The sequence below is a fragment of the Plectropomus leopardus genome, chromosome 7 (assembly GCF_008729295.1).
Source record: "Plectropomus leopardus isolate mb chromosome 7, YSFRI_Pleo_2.0, whole genome shotgun sequence".
NCBI classification, from domain to species: domain Eukaryota; kingdom Metazoa; phylum Chordata; class Actinopteri; order Perciformes; family Serranidae; genus Plectropomus; species Plectropomus leopardus.
Window position 1 is genome coordinate 27,100,827 of NC_056469.1, and position 19,344 is coordinate 27,120,170.

At 41.3% G+C, this 19,344-nt stretch overlaps 1 protein-coding gene across 1 annotated transcript in view; it reads right to left on the reverse strand.

Moving 5' to 3' along the window:
- Positions 1–1,483: 1,483 nt before the first annotated feature.
- The window catches only part of chrnb2 (cholinergic receptor, nicotinic, beta 2), a 30,760-nt gene continuing 12,899 nt past the window's right edge, over positions 1,484–19,344 (reverse strand). Inside the window, exons 2-6 of the mRNA XM_042489788.1 lie at positions 17,499–17,644; positions 15,731–15,775; positions 10,773–10,882; positions 5,202–6,330; positions 1,484–1,655 (exon numbers count right to left, since the gene is read on the reverse strand). Of these exons, the coding sequence (XP_042345722.1) occupies positions 1,503–1,655; positions 5,202–6,330; positions 10,773–10,882; positions 15,731–15,775; positions 17,499–17,644 (1,583 nt within the window). The 3' untranslated portion in view covers positions 1,484–1,502. The remainder of the gene's footprint in view (positions 1,656–5,201; positions 6,331–10,772; positions 10,883–15,730; positions 15,776–17,498; positions 17,645–19,344) is intronic.

Here is a 19,344-nt window from a genome sequence, read left to right on the forward strand (position 1 = left end):
TTGTCATTTTGTCTCTTGTTTATTGAAAATTTAATTCACCCCCCTCAACTCCGCCCCCACTCCCTGCATGCCTGAAAAGGCCTCCTCGCCTGGTTGTCAGAGAAGCTGAGAGGATCGTGGAAAGAAGACAGCCAGTCCGTGATGAAAAGGAAAACTGCAGTAATGAATAGGTGTTACTGTAACTGGACAAAATGTCAGAAGTGTGTTTGTCCGTGGAAGACCAGATAAAGGGGACAGAACTGGAGAGAGGTTGCTGGAGATAAATAGAAAGGAGGAGGGGGACAAACACACAGTATGCTCCTCTGAACATCGTATCTGACAAATGTGATAATGCATTAGGGCGTGGGGGCACGCATACACACACACACGCGTACATGTATACATATGCTCTGAACGTTACATACTGAAATATGAAATTACATATTAATACACATAATAGCTTCATTCCCATGATCCCTTCCTCCCATCAATTTGATTTACACGTTTTCTAATATTGCTCCATATCAGCTGAGCTCTACTCCATCTCGGGGAAATCATGCTCCATCGTATAGGAGGCCCTGTCCACCATCTTGGCTCAGACTCCTCTGGAGCTGAACTCATCTCACTGCAGCTGTGCACTCTGGCACAGCAGGCTGCTGCTGTCCTCTATTTAATGTGCACAACTCTCAAAGCAAAACGCTGTCCATGCATCTATTACTGTTCACCGAATAATGCAACCTGGCGCTTTCTTTAAACCCCCCTCTATGTATTTTCCTTCGCAATCTGTTGCTTGTACAGTGTTAGTGTGCGCATCACAGGCTGTGGAGTACAGTTTATATCACATTCTTGTTTAATCTATACAATCATACAACACACCGTAGCCTCTCTATCAGCAACAGACCCTCGCATGAGCTAACACATAGAGAAATCTTAATAATATATTCCTAATGCTATACTGTGGTAAGCTGCTATGCTATGATAAAATATACTGAATCAGTTCACTGTGGATTTCTGAAAAAATAAAATAAATGTAGAAGAACCTTGATATGAACCTCCCTTCCCTTTCTGATTAGCTCCCTCTGACATCAGTCGATATTGAGAATGAGTAATGTTTGAAGGCGGGCATGTCGTGTGTCAATTAAGCAGTCAGCGTCGAGCGGAAAGTGTTGACAGGCTGGCGTTAAGGTTTCGACAAGGAGAAGATCAGCTCGCTCCCGGGGAGGGACCTTTCCACCAGAAAGGGGAGGTCAGTCCGTTAAACATCTGGACAAAAAACTGCAGGTAAAGAGTATGACGGTGTTTTCCTTTTGTTCCTTGTTCAAGAAAAACCGTTGTTCGTTGCAAAAAACGTTACTATAAAGGTAATGGGCGTGATTGCTTTTCAGTTCCAGTTCTGGTTCCAGTTCGGTAGACACAATAAAACCCGGACGCGCCCCCCCAACCCCACCTCCTGGCCCTTTGTCCTGCTGTGCTGATTGGTCGGGGGAGCTGTCAGGTCAGCGTGTTCTCGGCCTGCGGGGCGGTCAGCCTGGCGGGCTGGTGATGGTCTTGACTGTGTAATTCTGGAAGAGCGGCTGCAGGAACATGCCCATTGTGCCGAACACGCACACAAACACAAAGATCCACAGGAAGAGGCGGTCGATCACCATGGCCACGTACTTCCAGTCCTCGCTCACCTGTGGATGGGGACAAAGGGGACGGGGAGAAGAGCCAGATTAAGGTGAGCAGAATTCTCTCTCTATCTATGCCCCCTGCCTTTTATGCAAAGGGTTAATGGAGGTGAAGGGTTAATGTGAGCGGAGACTTGTTCTGCCACACAGCTCTGATGAGGTCCAACACGAGTCAAGGAGGAGGAGAAGGACACGAGAGACAAGAGACAGTGATGGAGGGCAGGGAGACAGAGGGGTGTGCTGACACTGTAACCCTTGTGATGATGACTTGAGGGAGGAGGGGGGGTGGGAAGGGCTGATGCGCCACACACTGTGCCAGGAGATGGAGGATTTTAAAGCGGTCGGCATGGCAACAGGATGATAACTATGCTGATGATGGACAGAATTACAGAGGATTGTTAATTCCCGTGTCAGTTTCTTTCATTCCAGGAGAGGAGGCTGGTCCCCTAAGATGCCTTGAGGAGAAGCGATAAAGAATGCCACCCTCACTACGCTGTCTTGGCTCCTCTATTCCAGCGCTCCTGCAGTTGTACTCCTTCTCTATGCTCACGTCATGCCGCTGCTATAATTATATGTCTGCGTTGAATATTCAGAGAGCTATGATTGCGTCACCAGATCTGTCTCCTTTGCTTATGCTCTGGTGTAGTCCCCCATGCGTTTCAAATGGCAGAGCTAAACGGGACTGCTGTGCTGCTCCGTCGTCACTTTAACTTGATGTGGCACCGAAAGCACAGATCTGTGCTTCTCTGGATGCTTTTTATGTTTAGTAACATGTGCACATACAATGAGGTGATTTCTGCTTTGATTTATCAACACGGACACAAGATAATAATTAATTTTAACAAGGAGAAAAGCCAGAGCGATACATCTGCAGGCTGATGTGTATTTATCACAGATACATCAGTATTTAAGTGTCTGTTGGCAAGAAGTTGTAGAGCTATAAACTGCAGCAATAAAAGGTTTATTGGAAGCATCACTTTGTGGTTTTGTGTTGAACCTGAAGTATTTTCCTGTTGGAAAGATGGTATTTTTATAAAGCTGTGCAGTCTAGAGCTGCCCCTTGAAAGTCAGAGATTCAAATCATCAGTCCAACACCCTCAATCCACTGAGATTGCTTCCAGTCAAGTAGTTGTTTTTATTTTGTGGAGTGTAGTTCTGGAGAAGTTTTGGTCCCCAGATTTTGCTGCAGAGTGAGTGCTCTTGACTTTCATGGTACTCTTTGGTACTAGCAGCTGCGGACATGCAGCCACTGGTATGGAGGGAGAGAGACTGCACCATACGGTGAAGAAGTGGTGATGTTACAGCTCACAGCAAGTTAATATGATACAATCTCTGGCTTTGTCTATCTATTGTCAGCAAAAAATGTTGTTGCGCATTTGTGATTCGTTATTAGCACCCTTAGCTTGTTTACTACATTATGTGAATGCCACTGTCACAGTCCTGCTGAGTCCATTCAAACTTTTAAACTTTGTATGAAAAACAAAAATATTATTCGTATTGAACAGCCAAATCTGATTAGACAGGCATAATTTTAAGAAGGGTACAGCCCGAGTGCTGTTATTCAATAATCAACTACTTTGGGTGCTACATGACCAGAGCAAACAGAGGAAAAAGAGCTGTGGCATTTGCTTTTGCTCAAGAGGTACAAAACCTGCAACTACCAGGATGCACTGCAGTGCACTGGACCAGTAAACAACCCCACTGGTTGGTGAGATCATGGGAGCTTGTATGTTTTTCCACAAGAAAAAATGTGGCTACGAACAGGTAATAAACGGTTACCACTTGGCTTAGAACAAAAAGCTGTAAACAAACATTGACATTAATACATTGTTATCGAATGGATATGTTGAGTGTATTAGCCAACAGCTGCCTATTAACACATCCAGCTGTTACATGGAAACATTAGCATTCATGTCTCTGGCTGCAGGTCAAATATTTACTCTCAGTTCTGTTTTGGTTTCTATGAAACCTGAAATTTCTGTGTTAAACTGCTCCGCTATGTTCAGAGGCTAATCAAACTGAACAAACTGTGTCTGCCTGTTGTTTGGTGCTGGGTTGCTAACGTGCAGGGGTTAATCCACATTTGTTTTTTTTTCTGAAAACAGTTACGTGGTGTGTCTGGAAATGACAGTGGTGAGGATGGTGACCGAAGCAATGAGCTAAAACAACAGTGAATGTGAAGGTGCGTCACATCGTGTGGGACGGCTGCGTCACCTTGTGAGGTAAGCGCTCTGTTTTCTCTATTACCATAGTGTATACTCTCAGTCCAAAAAACAAAATAGTTTACAGTGTGAGTGAAGGTAGTATATTTTGGGGTCATTAGTCCAGCCTTATGACTGCACAGTGGGAGGGATCCAGGTTCAAACCCAGCATGCAGAGTTAGCATGTTCTCCCTGTGTAAGCGTGGGTTTTCTCCAAAGACATGCAGGTTTGGTGAATTAGTGAACCGAAATTGACCATAGATGTAAACGTGAGCGTGAATGTCTCTATGTGTCAGCCCTATGATAGTCTGGTGACCTGTCCAAGGTGTCCTCCACCTCTAACACAATGTCAGATAGGCTTCAGCCTCGCGTGACCTCGGACAGGATAAGCGGTTATGGATAATGAATAAATAATTCAGCCTTGGGCTGCCAAGTCATATTGATCCCTGTTGTTTATTGTGATTGATTTAAACAAATACCGTTGCTTGACCACAGTTAGGTAACACAGAGGAAGCCTCACAAGATAGCGCCCCATCCACAAAATTCAACACAGCTTGACGTCAACTTTACAGTCTTAATAAAGATGCAGAGTTGGGAGATAATTCTCTGTGGGTTATGATGCCGAGCGACATCTTCCACGCTACATATAGTCACTTGACCTGATCTAAAGTTTCTGTAGAATATCCTGACAGTCAGAGGATTATTGTTGCAGCTAAACACTGATCTATGAAAAGATATGGTGAAGTATTGGCATCTCGAGCAGAGAACGAAGTCACACTACCTTTGTGTATATTGTAATCTGATCTTTTGTGGTTTGTTGTGGCTGTATAGCCACTTCACAAGAGTCCCTTGACCTCTGACCTCAAGATATCTGAATGAAACTAGGTTCTATGGGTCTTTTTGTTAATCCAAAGTTTTTTTCTGTCACTTCATTTCTCTCCTGGTTGCTTTGCCTTGTCACTATGAACTTCAGAACTGTTTTGTAATGAAAAATTATGGAATTGAAAACGTGATTAAAAAAAATGTGATAAATCATGATTAACTATAGAAATTCTGCAATTAATCATGATTTTAAAAATTCATCGTTTGACAGCCCTACTTTAAATAGTTAACATTTAATCAAAGATTACCTGTATTTAGTTATATTTGCTGTTATTGTAAACTATGATAGTACGGTATAGTTTATTGTGAAACTCTGTACACAAATTAGCCAATGTATATTGTTATCTTACCTCTGTTATTTTTGTGCATCAATATCAATATCACCCTAAAAACTCCGGTACTGTTTGGGCTATGACGAGACGTAACTCTAACAGTGTAAATGGTAACATACGGATTGTATAATACTCACACTCTGATCATCATCCTCACTCTTCATGTGGTTGGCGATGAAGCGCACTCCCTCGACAGCCTCCTCAAAGCCCGGACAGGCTTGAGCCAGCAGGGCCTGAGTCAGAGCAGGACCTCCTGCCGCCTGCTTCCCCCGCGGCAGGTTCCCAGAGCCTCCTTCCCGGCCCTCCCTCACCCTGTTCAGACCATCCATGGATCCCCCCCCTGCTCCTCCCAGATCACCTCCAAACTGTTTAACAGACGCTCGGTTCACATAGCAGGTACAAGGGTCATTGTCCTCCTTGCTGAACACCCCTGTGGAGGTCCCCCCTCCGTTCCCGCCAGTGCCGCCCAGCCCGAGCCCCACCATCAAGGCCCCTGCCTCCCCGCCGCGCCCACCCTCCTTCTGCTCCTGGGCCCTCCTTCTTTGGCGCAGCCGCTGGCGCTCGCAGCTGTTCCTGGGCTGGCGCATGAAGAGCAAGGCGGGAAGCTTGTTGAGGAACACCAGTTTAACCCACGGGGGCATGGTGTGTGTGGTGGGCGAGCGGTGGTGTACGTTGAGCACGCACACACTGGTGACGATGGAGAAAGTGACCAGGACCATGGTGAACATCAGGTACTTCCCCACCAGAGGGACGTCCAGTGAGGTGGGCGGGACGATCTTGGAGATCAGCAGCAGGAACACAGTGAGCGCCAGCAGCACGGAGATGCACAGCGTCATCTTCTCGCCGCAGTCGGACGGCAGGTAGAAGACGAGGATCGCCAGTGAGGTGATGAGCACGCACGGGATGATGAGGTTGATGGTGTAAAAAAGGGGCTTCCTGCGAATAATGAAGTCGTACGTGATGTCCACGTAGGTGGGGTCGGCCGGGTTCTCGTTTCGTCTGCCTGGCAGGGCGATGATGTCCCACTCGCCGCTAGGTGTGAAGTCGTCCATGCTGGCCACATCGGCTCGGAGCACCAGATCGATCTCAGTGCGGTCATACGTCCAGGAGCGGAAGCGCAGCGTGCAGTTCTGCTGGTCGAAGGGGAAGTGCTTGACCTCGATCTTACAGGCGGACTTGTAGATGGCCGGGGGCAACCAGAAGATACTGCCATCGTGGGAGACCACCGCATTAGAGTAGAAGGACACCTCGTACACCCCGTCAGCACTGAGTATGAGAGAGAGAAAGACAAAAAAGAGAAGCGTCAGACATAAACATCTGTGTGATTAACCCTTTAAAACCTGTGCAAATTGGCATGATTTCTTTCAAAAACAGGGGAAGAAGGCAATGAGTAACCTCAGAGGGGATTACCCAAATATTAGCAAGAAATTTGGAAAAAGTACCCAAAAAATTACATGAAAATTTCTAAAAAACAGATTAAAGAAACAACCCAAAAACAAACAAAACATAGAAAAGTAAAAAAAAAAAAAGAATACAATTAAAAGTGATAATGATAATGTAAAATAATTATAAACGTCTAATTATGATCAAATAAAATATAAAAAGAAAAACCTAATTCTCTGGATTTTTTTTCCAAAAATCTTTTAAAATAATTTTCTTAGTCTGCTAATTCCTTGCAATTTGCAGGACATTTCTTGTTAAGTTGCTCACTGCCTTTCCCCCCATGTTTTCAAAAGCAACCAATTTGCTCAGGGTTCAAAGGTTTGAATGCACCACAAGAAAACTGATGTTGACCCAGGTTTGACAGGGTTAATAATTTTAAAAATAAGAAATTTGTAAACAAAAGTATAACAAGATGTTTTCCTGAATCCTATGAACAGTGCAACATGACGCATCTCATTATGCAATACGGGTTCATTAAAGAGCGCTAGGACACACACACACACACACACACGCACACACTGGGGGACGTGGAGGCTTTGAGGCGTCTCAGGGCAGCAGGGTCACACACACCTGCTTCAACAAACACCAGGAACAGGATGAACATTAAGTCTAGACAGGAAACACGGCTCACAGGTCAGACTGGGTCCAGTAAAACAGCTCGAATTAGACACTTTGGTCAGAAGTCGGCTGTGAACACTAAAGCTGTAGATTGAATTTCCATTAAACTCAAGCTTTCGACAAGAGAGCTAATTAATGACGGCTGTGAGATGTGATGCGTGTCTGACTGATTACACAATTGACCCGCCTGCCAAAATAAGCTCTCAGAAACACCAACTTTCCTGCAAATTTAGTCACAAAATCTAATTGAGACCTCCAAATGAGCAGCTCTGGTGCTGCTGCGTCCACAGATAATCCTCCTGTTTAGGTGAGTGACAGGAGTTCGAGGCGACGCTGAGGACCGGGAGGATAGCGTGTCGACCCGGGGTTCTTGGGATTAGTGGGATCATTTTATCCAGAGTTGCGTGGGTCAGGGATCTTTTTAATCTTTAGTAAAGTAAGTGCTTAGGCAGGGAAAGAGGAGAAGGCCAGACAGATCACTGTACTCTGATGAGCTGATTTACATACTGTAGGCTGACACTCAGTTTCCATTACATTGAAATAAGTGGTCTGCATCCGTAACTCCCTCAGACATGCAAGCTAATTGTTATTAAAAAACGAACAAAGCAAGTTTGTGTTTCACGCTTGAAGAGTTAATGCATTACAGCTAATTGTACTGAACATATGTCAGACTGACCAGCGGTGCCTTTAAAGGGATAATTTGCATTTTTTGAAGTGGGTTTGTATTGGGTACTTATCAATAAAGAGTAAATTACATACAGTAGATGCAGGCCTTTGGTTTGATAAGGCAGGCTGGAGCCCGACACAGAAAAATAATGCAATTTACAACTGAGGACAGCGTCCCACGGCCACTACGGCAAGGACGAAGCCTTTGTACACAGGACGACTGCTCAATGCTCTTGTCAAAGCCACAAGACACCAATGACAAAAACAGTAATTGTACCACACTGAACACAGGAGCTGCTGGTTTGCAGACTGAACCCTTTTAAACGTCAAAGTCACAAAATAACACAAACAAACTAACTGATGGAGGCAACGGTAGACCAGCAGCTCCTGTGTTCAGCAATTTTAAATCACTGTTTTTCTCAATGGAGTCTGGCTTTGAAGAAATCGATGTAACAATCTAATTTTTCAGTTGGAAACTACTGTCTGACAAAAAGATAAAGAAGTGAAATGGCAATTTTTCAAGTGGATAAAGTACATTTTGTTGCTGATCCCTCCACAGCAGTATGTTGCTCAGCTTCCATGTTGGATTGCATCCTGCTTCATGCTGATTGACATTTACTGTATGTAATGTACTGTCCATGCATAAATACTCCATACAAGCCCACTTTAAAAAAAATCTGAACTATCCCTTTAAGTTTTCACATAGAGGGGCATGGTACAAAGGTTAAATGCTCCCATTGTGGCATTTACTGTCTTTCATTCAGCCATCATGAGACATACCAACACCAACTTACACTAGAAGCAACTAGCTGCATTATATACCCCCCTGCCGCAGGTACTAAGGAGGACAGGGGTACTGAGGGGGGAACTACATCATATGAATTAAAAAATATTTACACCCATACCAAAATAAAATACATATAAATAATATACATAAACATAAATGCCTATTAGTAAGATAATTAACACATGGACTCAAAATAAATGCATCAATCATGACTGTTTGCACCTCTACTCCCCCCTTCACTAGATGGTTTGCTCCTGGAGCTTTTATCAGGTGCTTTGGCCAGCCTCACCTTTTTGTCCCCGCCCCCTGCTGGGGAGACAACCAGGAAGAGGTGAGTACGGCCTTTGTCAGGCTTTTGCTAACTCAGTTTTTCTAAACTGTTGAGGAATGATAAATTAAACTGGGAGCCGCTTGATTGTGCTTAGCGCCTTCTCAGCACAGCAGAGGTCTGTTAGACCATTTTACAAAATGTGTTTTTTTTTCCCAGACTTTGAGTTTAGGCCTGTTTGTTTTGAAACTGTAACTTCTGGATGGTCAAATGTGTTTAAGCAAATGAGGAAAACTGTAATAATTGTAGAAGTCTCAGATCAGAAACAAAAAACAATATGCCTAAAGGTGCGACAAATACTGATAAAGATTTCTTTTTAACCCGGCCAGCCCCCCGTGCTTCTGTAGCCACCCTGTGAATCAACTCTAGCAAAGAAAGTTAAAATTTTCCCTGAACTACAATGAAAATCATTCTATGTCCATCATCAAACATAGAGGCCAGTAACTTTTGATAATTTTACATAAATATTTTGCATATTTGCCAAGTGGTCTGATTAATAACTGGCCAAAATGGGCCAGCCTATAATTTAAACAATAATCTAAACTAGATCAATAGTTAATATATTCCTAAATAAATGCTGTAAGTGAGAGTCAGTAACAGCTGAATGATTTTTTTTTTCTACTGATTCTGACACTTAAACTTGCGTACTCTGTCGGTAGTGAATACCGATCCGATGCTGCTACCTTAAAAACAACAACAAAAAAATTAACTATTTTAGCAGCTGTATACTACCAACCCATTCCCATTTCAAGAAGTCAAAATAAAATGTGTAAAAATGGAATAAAAACGTGTTATATTTTTGGATCGCCAAATGCAATTCAAAAAACACATTGACTTCAAGAAAAGGGAACCAGCTGCTGCATCACAGCCTCTGATTTGTTGACAGACTCCACCCAGTGCGTCATGGGATGCATCTTGCACTCAATAGGTTTTAATTAATGGCTAATTCATTCAGACAGTCATATTTGGATTTATTAATAATATAAAGTCTCTAAAAAAACGCTACTGTTTACGCTTGATTACATTGTTCTGAAAAAGATACACCGTTGCACCGCAGCTCTTGTTTGAAAGCTTGAACATTGAAATATTGAAACATTGAAGTAGCAAAGGTCATTTAAAGAATGAATAGTATGAAAAGAAAAGTAAGCAGAGTAGTTTGGCATCGTACAACATCAATGACCTCAGGTGTTGTAAAGTTTATCATTATTTTATGTGGTATAGGATCAATGCGTAGACTCACGTACACGCTGACACCTGATCCGGCATTTTAGCCAGTATTAGAGGAACCTCTGATACGTGTATCTGTGTCGGAATAATTCTACTGAAAATTACCAAGATAAAATGCAAATACATTGCTATTTTTAAAGCAGCTCTGCATTCAGATATATAGATAAATGTCACATTTTACAACAACCCCAACAGATAGAAGAGTTTGGCTGTGTAAATATGTGCTTTTGTTGGGTTAACTGTATGCATCTACTGTCTCTGCATGTATCCACTGTACATGCTGTATCTATCTGGGTGTGTCGTGCAGATGACTCCATCTTTGAAGTGCCTCAGGAGACTCAGAGGTACTGTATAGTAATGTAGCATGAGTGATATGAGCTGATTACAGTGGACGCATTCAGTCATGTGTGGCGGGCCTGCATGTATTACACAGTAAAACCAGTGGCATTTAATTGATGTTCTTATCCGAAGTGACTTACAATGGTGGCGGCTGGATCGCACCACCGCGGAGTCGGCTCCAGAGCACTATCAGTTCGATTTGAGAACTGCGTGTCTTTTGTTGTGTGTGTTTATGAGTGTGTGAGCCCGTGTGTGTGTGTCCTCTGAATTGAGGGGCAGCAGGGTGAGTGAGTGACTCACTTGTTGTAGAGCACCACGTCAGGCAGCCAGATGTGTTTTGAGGGCAGCCTGACCTTCATCATCCCATCAAACTCCTCAGGGACCCAAGTCAGACGATAGTCCTGCCACTCCTGAGGGCCAATAAAAACAAAATGTTTAATCACTCATGCGCCAATCACACAACAGCAGGGAGACATCTTGAGAGGAGGAGGTTCGTCTGTTGGTGGTCAATATGACACATCACAAACCGGGGGAACATCCTGTGCTGTGTCCCTTTTTTTTTTACTTTAAGCCTTTAGAGCCTGGATCGACATCAGTTTTGTTAATGCCTTTCACGAACATTCAAACTTCTGGGACCTGTGAAAATTGGTTTTATTTGTTTTAAAAACATGGGGGAAAAGGCAATAAGCAACTTGGTAAGAAATGCCTCGCAAATTGCAAAAAAAATAGAAAAAGGTAACAAGAAATTAACTTAAAAAGTAAGCTGTGTTAGATTTTTTTTGAGGGAAAATGTCCAGAAACCTATATTCATAATTTTTATGATATATATAGATGTAAAATGATGATACAGAAAAAAAGATTTATTTTATTTTTAGCACTTTTTTTGCTTATTTCTTATATTATTTTCTTACATTTTACTAATTTCCTGGTAATTTTAGGGCCATTTCTTGTTAAGTTGCTTCTTCCTGTTTTTTTTGGATGAAATCAGGCCAGTTTCCCTGGTTTTAAAGGGTTAAGCCTAAGAGAGAGTGATATGTTGTTTAAACAAACGCAGCCACAAACCAATCAGCATGATTGAAATGGCATCCATCAGTGGACATCGTCATGTCCTCTGCGTAACCTTTCTTAAAATGCAGCATTATCTTGTTCTGCATGCTGTCGGTCAGTCGTTGACGTTACCACACCGAAGCCTCGGCGACCTGTGACGGCACTTCTGTCTGGCTGTCCTATGTTATGGCCATGTTAGAGCTGTAATGCTCGAGGTAGGTCATCTGCAGTAACTGTGATGCATTATGGTCATTACAGTTTGTCTTGGCTCAGGACAGCTGTCCTTGGCTCCCCTGCTTACCGATAGCAGGCGATCTATAGAGCACTGATGGCTATTCTACGCTCCGTTACATGCCATAAATCCTAACTTGCTCAGGTGCAAGTGTATGTGTGTGGACATAGGACAGAAAAATGCAGGAAGCTTTGAAATCTTGATCGACATCAGTTTCTTGAGCTGGGTCCAGATGCATTTTGCTAGTATTTAAATCTTTGAACCCTAAGCAAATTGGTTTGATCTGCAACTTGGCAAGAAATTTTGCAAGAAAGTAGTAGATTTAGATGTTTTTAAAAAATATTTATATTTTATTATAAATTCAGGGGAATACTATATTTATAATTAGCATGATTATTTATTCAAACATTTTTAATCCATTTTTAGGTAATTTTCTTGGCAATTTTTTTTAAACTTTACTTTTTTGTGACTTTTAAGGTAATTTTCATGTACTTTTTAAAAACTAATTTTGTGCTATTTTTTCAGCGTTATTTCTTCTTAAGTTACTCATTGCTGCCTTTTCATGTTTTTGAAAGAAATCAAGCCAATTTGCTCAGGTGTCAAAGGGTTTATCAAAAATGCAGAGGCCACAATGGTGACATTACACACGAAAAGGCTGTTTTAGAGAAAATATCATCTGCTTCATATGGATCTAAATTTACATCCAAACAGAACGTGCCTGTTTAAGTTGTTCTGACACCTGCCCTCAAAAGCAAGCACATATGTTGGCGATGTGTGTGGCCGAATGCATTTGTATACCTAGTGCGTGTAAATGTGTACGTGTCCTTGCATGTTATAGGCCTCAGCTGTAAGCAGACAAAGAGCCAGCCATGTAGAAGAGGGTCACAGCTCAGTCAGGGTCACATTACTCACAGGGTGAGGTTACGGTAGGTCTCATCCAAAACTGACACATTCACTGACTGTGAAATAGGGGTTCGGCATTTGTGTTTTGGGTTTTATAAAAACAAATCTGTCTCATAAATCTCAGCTCGCTTCTCATATTTCTCCTGTCAGGTTTTGGATTTTGGAGGACGCCTTTAGTATGATGTCTCTCTTACTGTCTGACTCTTCACCAGCTCTCTGGGCTGCTGCTCCACGTGAACGGATGCAGGACAAGATGACCAGTGAAACATATAGAACACAGGGATGCATCTGTCCCCTCAGTAACTGGACCACTGCTCATGTGCTAGTACGGTCTACTGGTTTAATAATACTGTGACATGTGATTATATAATACAAATCAGCATGTATACTGTAGTATACAGTAGAGAGGGCATTATTTAATGTCCAAATTCGTCACGAAATCCAAGTCCCATGCCAAAGGTGATAAATCTCTGGCAGTGAAACTGTGAAATCTAACGTCAAGTGTGTTTTATTCAGTCATCACACATATTACACTAAGTACAAACAATACAAGCTATATAAACACAAACAACAGTTTATGTATTAAAAGTAAAAAGGCTCAGGTAGAAGCAAAAGCTTATATATGCCAGTCCTACATTCGTATCAATGAAAACTAACCTTTAAGGAATAAAAGGAAGTCATTCAGACTTGTAACCCTCAAAACTAATTTTCTAAACTATTTTTTGAACACCAAAATTTTTGATTTTATACCGGCTTTGTTTTTTGTTCCACATTTTGACCCTTCCAACAGAAATGCAGTTCCATTTAATCTCACTTTTTTAGCTTTTGGTACAGAAAAATTACAAGAAACTCTCAAATCATAAAAAAATCGTTGTCAAATCTCTGTCAAACGCTTAATTTTTAAAAACGGGATTAATCGCAGAATTTCTATAGTTAATAGTGATTAATAGTGTTTTTAATTGCAGGTTTCCAATTTCATTCTTTAGCATCAAAAGGCAGTTTTGATGTGCATATTGATGACATAAAGCAAGAAAACTGCATGGGACTATCATAAACTGGTCATGTCTGCAAAGGGGAGACTCATTCGTTCCCAAAGAACTAATTTTAATTCAGATATCTTGGGGTCAAAGGACCCTTGTTAAATAGCCGGTTGGTTTTCCCATCACCAAAATTTTGCCTAAATTTGGAGTGCTATTCTGCACGCTTACTGTGAAATGGGCATGACATGGTTGGATTCCCTCGGTCTCCTAGTTTCAGATGATACCAGCATCATCACTCTAGCTTTAAAACTCAACCCTGTACATCCTCTTAAAGAGGGAAAATTTGGTGATTAACTCATTAAAGCAGCCCTACTTTGTACACATTCTGGGAGTGAATTTTCTTTTTTACTCTTAACATTATTTGCATTATTTTATAATGTACCAAATCATTAAATTTCATGGTTTTGAATTTTGAAAAACAGGTGATTAGTGTGATCATAGCAACCAGTCTTACGGCCCCTTTTTTGGTAGTAAGACTATTAAATTTGTCATTATTTTAAAGTTTGACCCCCACAATTACACACAATAAGAAACACGGGGAAGTATAAGTGAGAAATTAATTATATACAGTGTCTTGGAGTTTAATATATTCCTACATTTACACAAGATTGCCACTGACTTTGAAATTTTTCCTTTAATACCGTCAGTCGGTAAAATCAACAATCAAATATTTAATTCATTGTTTGATCTACAATTTCATAATTTTTCTATCTTAGGCCCTGTCTACACTCATACAGACATTTGTAGAAACACACATTTTCCTCTATATTTTGGCCTCTTGTCTACACGCAAACACAGTTTCAGGTCATTGGAGATTTCTAAGGTGCAGATTTTTCGGAGCTGTGGTTACTGTTGATCTGTTTTCACCATGGATGTTTCAAGAGAACTGGACACAGCATTGAACATGGGGCCCCATTAATTCCCATGAGAGCTGCTCAGTAGCACATTAAGCCAATATGGTTCAACTGCTATGTTTAAAATTATCCAGATGATGCCAGGATTATCGACACGATATCCGTACTGTGCAGATAACTGAGCATGCGCACTGGAGACTTACGGCGGCCGAGAGCAGCCGAGTGTGGCTAACTTCGAGTTTGGTACTCTCCTAACTTAAATAGGGATAATTTTATTTCATTTGGCCCTCTTCAACTATAAAAATGTTATTGTACCGAATGATTTTAAGATGTGTCTTTCACCATATAAGTCAATGGAAAAAGGTCTTTTTGGGTCACAGGGCCTCACATGATGGTGATATTACACTGAAAGTCTCTAAAGCTTGTGTTGATTATGGACCTTTTTTAAAGCTTCTGACCAAAAACCCATTAAAAAAAAACCCACTGACTTTGAGACGAGGGAGCCAGAAGAGCTAAAATGCACATTTCCAGTTTTTAGGACTCATTACTGGGATTCTCCATTGTTGCTTTGTGTGATGAGCACACGCGAGAAACAACAATGACAGCAGACTACCACTTTGCATACCTGGTGTTTGCACTGCTTGGTTTAATAAGTACAATATACTTAAAGTTAGAATTGCTGCACCACTTGATGGGTGAATTGTGGCATCTGCTGCATTAAATGTTTTTTTCTCCACCACGTTAAAGTCTCCCAGAACTGCTGGTTTTGGATCAGGCCAGATCGAACCAGCAGATGGTGGCAAACCTTCCAGTAGGATTGTTGTTGATGGGGACTGAAAGGAAAACTTTTGCGTGCCCAGTGAGCTCCTTCATTGAACATTAATCAATGGTGATGAGATCTCCAGTGTGTGTTTTCAAAAAGGTAACGTTACCCTGTGCACTTTACGACCTTTGTGAGCAGGGGAGACTGCTACAGACAGCTAAAGCCGGCAAGCGTTTTGAGTTGTTTTTGTGCTCTGGTTTGGACAGAAATATTGTGTTAAATGAAGGTTGTGTGGACAGAATTATTATTTAAAACAGGAGGGAATTTTTTGTTTTCAAAAATATCTGTATGCGTGTCTGAGTGGCAGAATGTTTACTATGTTAGGATGGTAATATGATGAGAGGAGTGGGAAGTCTCACCTGTGTTAGCCAGACATTGGTGGTCATCACCTGCTCTCTTTCATGCTGCAGAAAAAGAAGACATATACATTACAAACTATGATCAGAGAGGTACCTTGGTGAGTCATTGCAGCACTTCCATCAAGCTGAAGGACGTGTGTGACAGATTTTTTTTTTTTTATATGACATAAAATTGATGCAGCAAAGCAGAGATATCCTGACTCTTAGCGCATATAAGCTGAGTCAAGCTTGCAATATGCAACCTGATGGTGTCTTTCATTGCTTAAATGCACGTCTTGCAAACTCCACATCGCCAGTTTGCAGAGCTCTCTCCCAACAAAATACTTTAAACCCAAGCCAAATTAACCTTGGTAATAATAGGGGTTAATTTCCCAGGCGTTAAAAAACTCCTACAGGACCATAAAAGTTTATATTATAGATATAGATTTTTAACACCTTTTAATAAGCATAAATGAAACATATTGTCATACATAAAATGAAACCCCACAGATTAAATCCATTAGTATAATATATAAAAAGTTAATGGAGTGAATACTGCAACTTTAAAGGACAGTTCATCGAAAAAATAAAAAAGCACGTATTCCCTCTTACCTGTGGTGCTTTTTATCTACCTAGATCGTTTCGGTGTGAGTTGTCGAGTGCTGTCTTCTCTCCAATATATTGGAACAAAATGCACTCGGCTTGTGGTGCTCAAATACATCTGAAAAACTCAACAGCAATGTCTCTTTTTACAAATCAAGATAATCCACAGATCTTGTTGTGAGCAGTTTCAAGTATTTTATTTTCTTTCTACTAACTTAGACTTGCCAAACGAATGACTGTACAGAGGGAAGTATACATTCACTCATGGACGAGAGACTCGCACTAATGACAACACAAGATGTAAACACTAACGCCGTCCTCCTAAAATGAGCTGTAACGTTAACCAGCTCAGTGGTGCCAGGTGAGCAAGCAGTAGATGCATGCGTCCTTCTCTGTGGTGATACAGTTGTCGAAAGCAAATAGTTCCAACATGAAACTGCTCACAAGAAGGTCTGGTTATTATCTTGAGTAACCAGGTCGTGATTTATAAAAAGAGACATTGCTGTTGAGTTTTTAAAATGTATTTTTTGGCGCTTTGAGCACCATAAGAGCTATATAGTTCCATTACATTGCAGAGAAGGGCAAACATCTCTGCAGATGATATCTCCAGCACTCTGCAACTCACACCAAAATGATCTAGACTGATAAATAGCACCACAGGTTAAGAGGAAAATACAGTATGTAGTTGTGATTTGGGGATGAACTGCCCTTTAAGTGTATTTTTAGATCATTACTTTTACTTCTGTGAATGCAGGGCTTTCACTTGAGTAGTATTTTTTTAAATTGTGCTATTGCCACTTTTACTTCATCTTAATACTTCTTTATCACTGCCTGTCTTCAAAAAACTATTCTCAAATTCTCAGACGAGGCCTTGAGCCAAGGACTAAATGATCATCAGACTGACTTGAGGTTTCCTGGGATTTACATCATTAAACAACTTCATTTTCAGCTCTAACCATGAGACATGAATACAAATCATTTCAGTTAAGAGATCAGGAAGAACAGCATTAGTCAGCATTAGAGCAGATTTTGCACTAATACAAATACCTTTTTAATGCAAATTATTCCACCTTTTTGGGGTCTTTTTAGTGCATAATCAAAACTAAACAATAAGTAACGCACTGGATTGTCCTCTTGCTGTTAAACGAGCCCACAGATTCAAACACACAAGCACGTGCACACTCACCACGCTGATGAGCTGGGCCAGCGACACCATCAGCTGCACGGTAACCAGCTCAGAGCCATTAGTTGCAGGACGGATCAGTTTGTTGTAGTGGGCCGGGTTTAAGAGATGCTCCACCAACCGCTCCTCTGTGTCTGCCCCGAGGCCGCCTGTAATGAGAACACATTATCATCATCATCATCTGCCTCTATCATGAGACAACAACAAAAAAAAAATGCAGCAGCCATCTGTGTCTCTCTTGGCGCTTTTTTAAAAAAGACTTTTAAACGTATCGTTTTTATATGTAGTGCAATCACACAAGAGCGGGAAAGCAGCGGTGCTGTTTGGTTTCCCTGTTTGCCCTCACTGCCAGCATTGAGAGCTGGCTATCCATGTGTATCGAGGATGCAAAGCCTTTGAACCATGGCATTACTCATCACTGCCGGCTGGAGCACGTCAGCACAGCTCGATACACACTTTTTACAAGATCTGACATCATAAGAATGAGTCAACCAGTCTGAATGTCTCTATCGCTATCCTTTCTGTCTCTATCGCTCTCTTCGTGCCTCTGCTCTGTCTCTATCTATTCTTCTCTGCTGTGTTGCACTTCTCCCCAACTGCCAGTCTTTTGTAGCTTTGGGTTATTTTCACTCCCATCTTTTACGTCCTTTCCCCTCTTTGCCCCCCCTCCTGTCTGTCACCCCTCCATCTGTAAGCAGACTGTAGTCGTATCTGTGTGAGTGGTCGAGTTTGGGCAGAGCTGTCACAACAGCACACACAGGAGGGGAGGCGTTTTTTACTGAGAGACACGGCGCATAGAAGAATAACAACTGCTCAGCACCTCCTTCCTTCCTCTCCCTCGCTCCCGCTACTCACTCCCTGCCTCTCTGGCATCTGCTTGCTCCTGCTCTGCATCTTTTCCCTCTCACAATTCCCTCACACGTTCCCCCTGAAGATAAACACAGGCTGGCTGCTCACCGTGAACTTGGTACCAACGTTGTCATATTTAAACCTGCTATTTTAAGAGACTATTAAGGGCAAAGCAAAACAAACACGCAGAAGCTGATGTGGGCAAAATTCACACGTTTGATTTATATTTTTTTCAAAATTTTAGTATGAGGCTTGAGGGGAACTTTTCAGCTGTCAAGAGAGTTCTTCCAAACATAACATGGACTCTAACAGACAATAAAAAAAGACTATAAATGGTTGATCAAAATAATTTTAACCCTTTGAAACCTGGAGCGACAACGCTTTCTTTGTGCTGCTTTCAGATGCCTTTCACAAGTATTTAAACTTTTGAACCCTGTGCATAATCATGCAATTTCTTTTAAAACATGGGGAAAAGGCAAAGAGAAACTTGGTAAAAAAAAAAAAAAAAAAGGAAAATTAGGAAATAGAAACAACAACAAGAAATTGTTGTAATTTTTTAAAACCTTTTTCAGATATTTTTTTAAACCTTTTTTCTTTCCTTTTTTTAAAAAAAACAAATTTTCAGGTAATTTTCTTGTACTTTTAGATATTTTTTTGGTCATTTCTTCTTTCACTGCTCATTGCCTTCTTTCCATGTTTTTGAAAGAAAACAAAGACCAAAACAGAATTATTATTATTACCATTTTTACATGTGTCATCTGCACAAAACTAGAGGCTAAATTTGAGTGAAATTTAGTCAGTAGTTGAAGTCAATAAACCAACAAAATTAAGATGATTTTATTAATCAAGCACCAATGCTAAACAGTCCCTGATTCCAGCTTCTAAAATTGATTTTTTTCTTCTGTTTTAGATCATTGCTTTCACCAGGCATAAGCCCGGGGATTGTGCATTTGGGCAGATGTGTGTGTCTGTGCGTGTGAGTATTTGTGTGTATATTCAC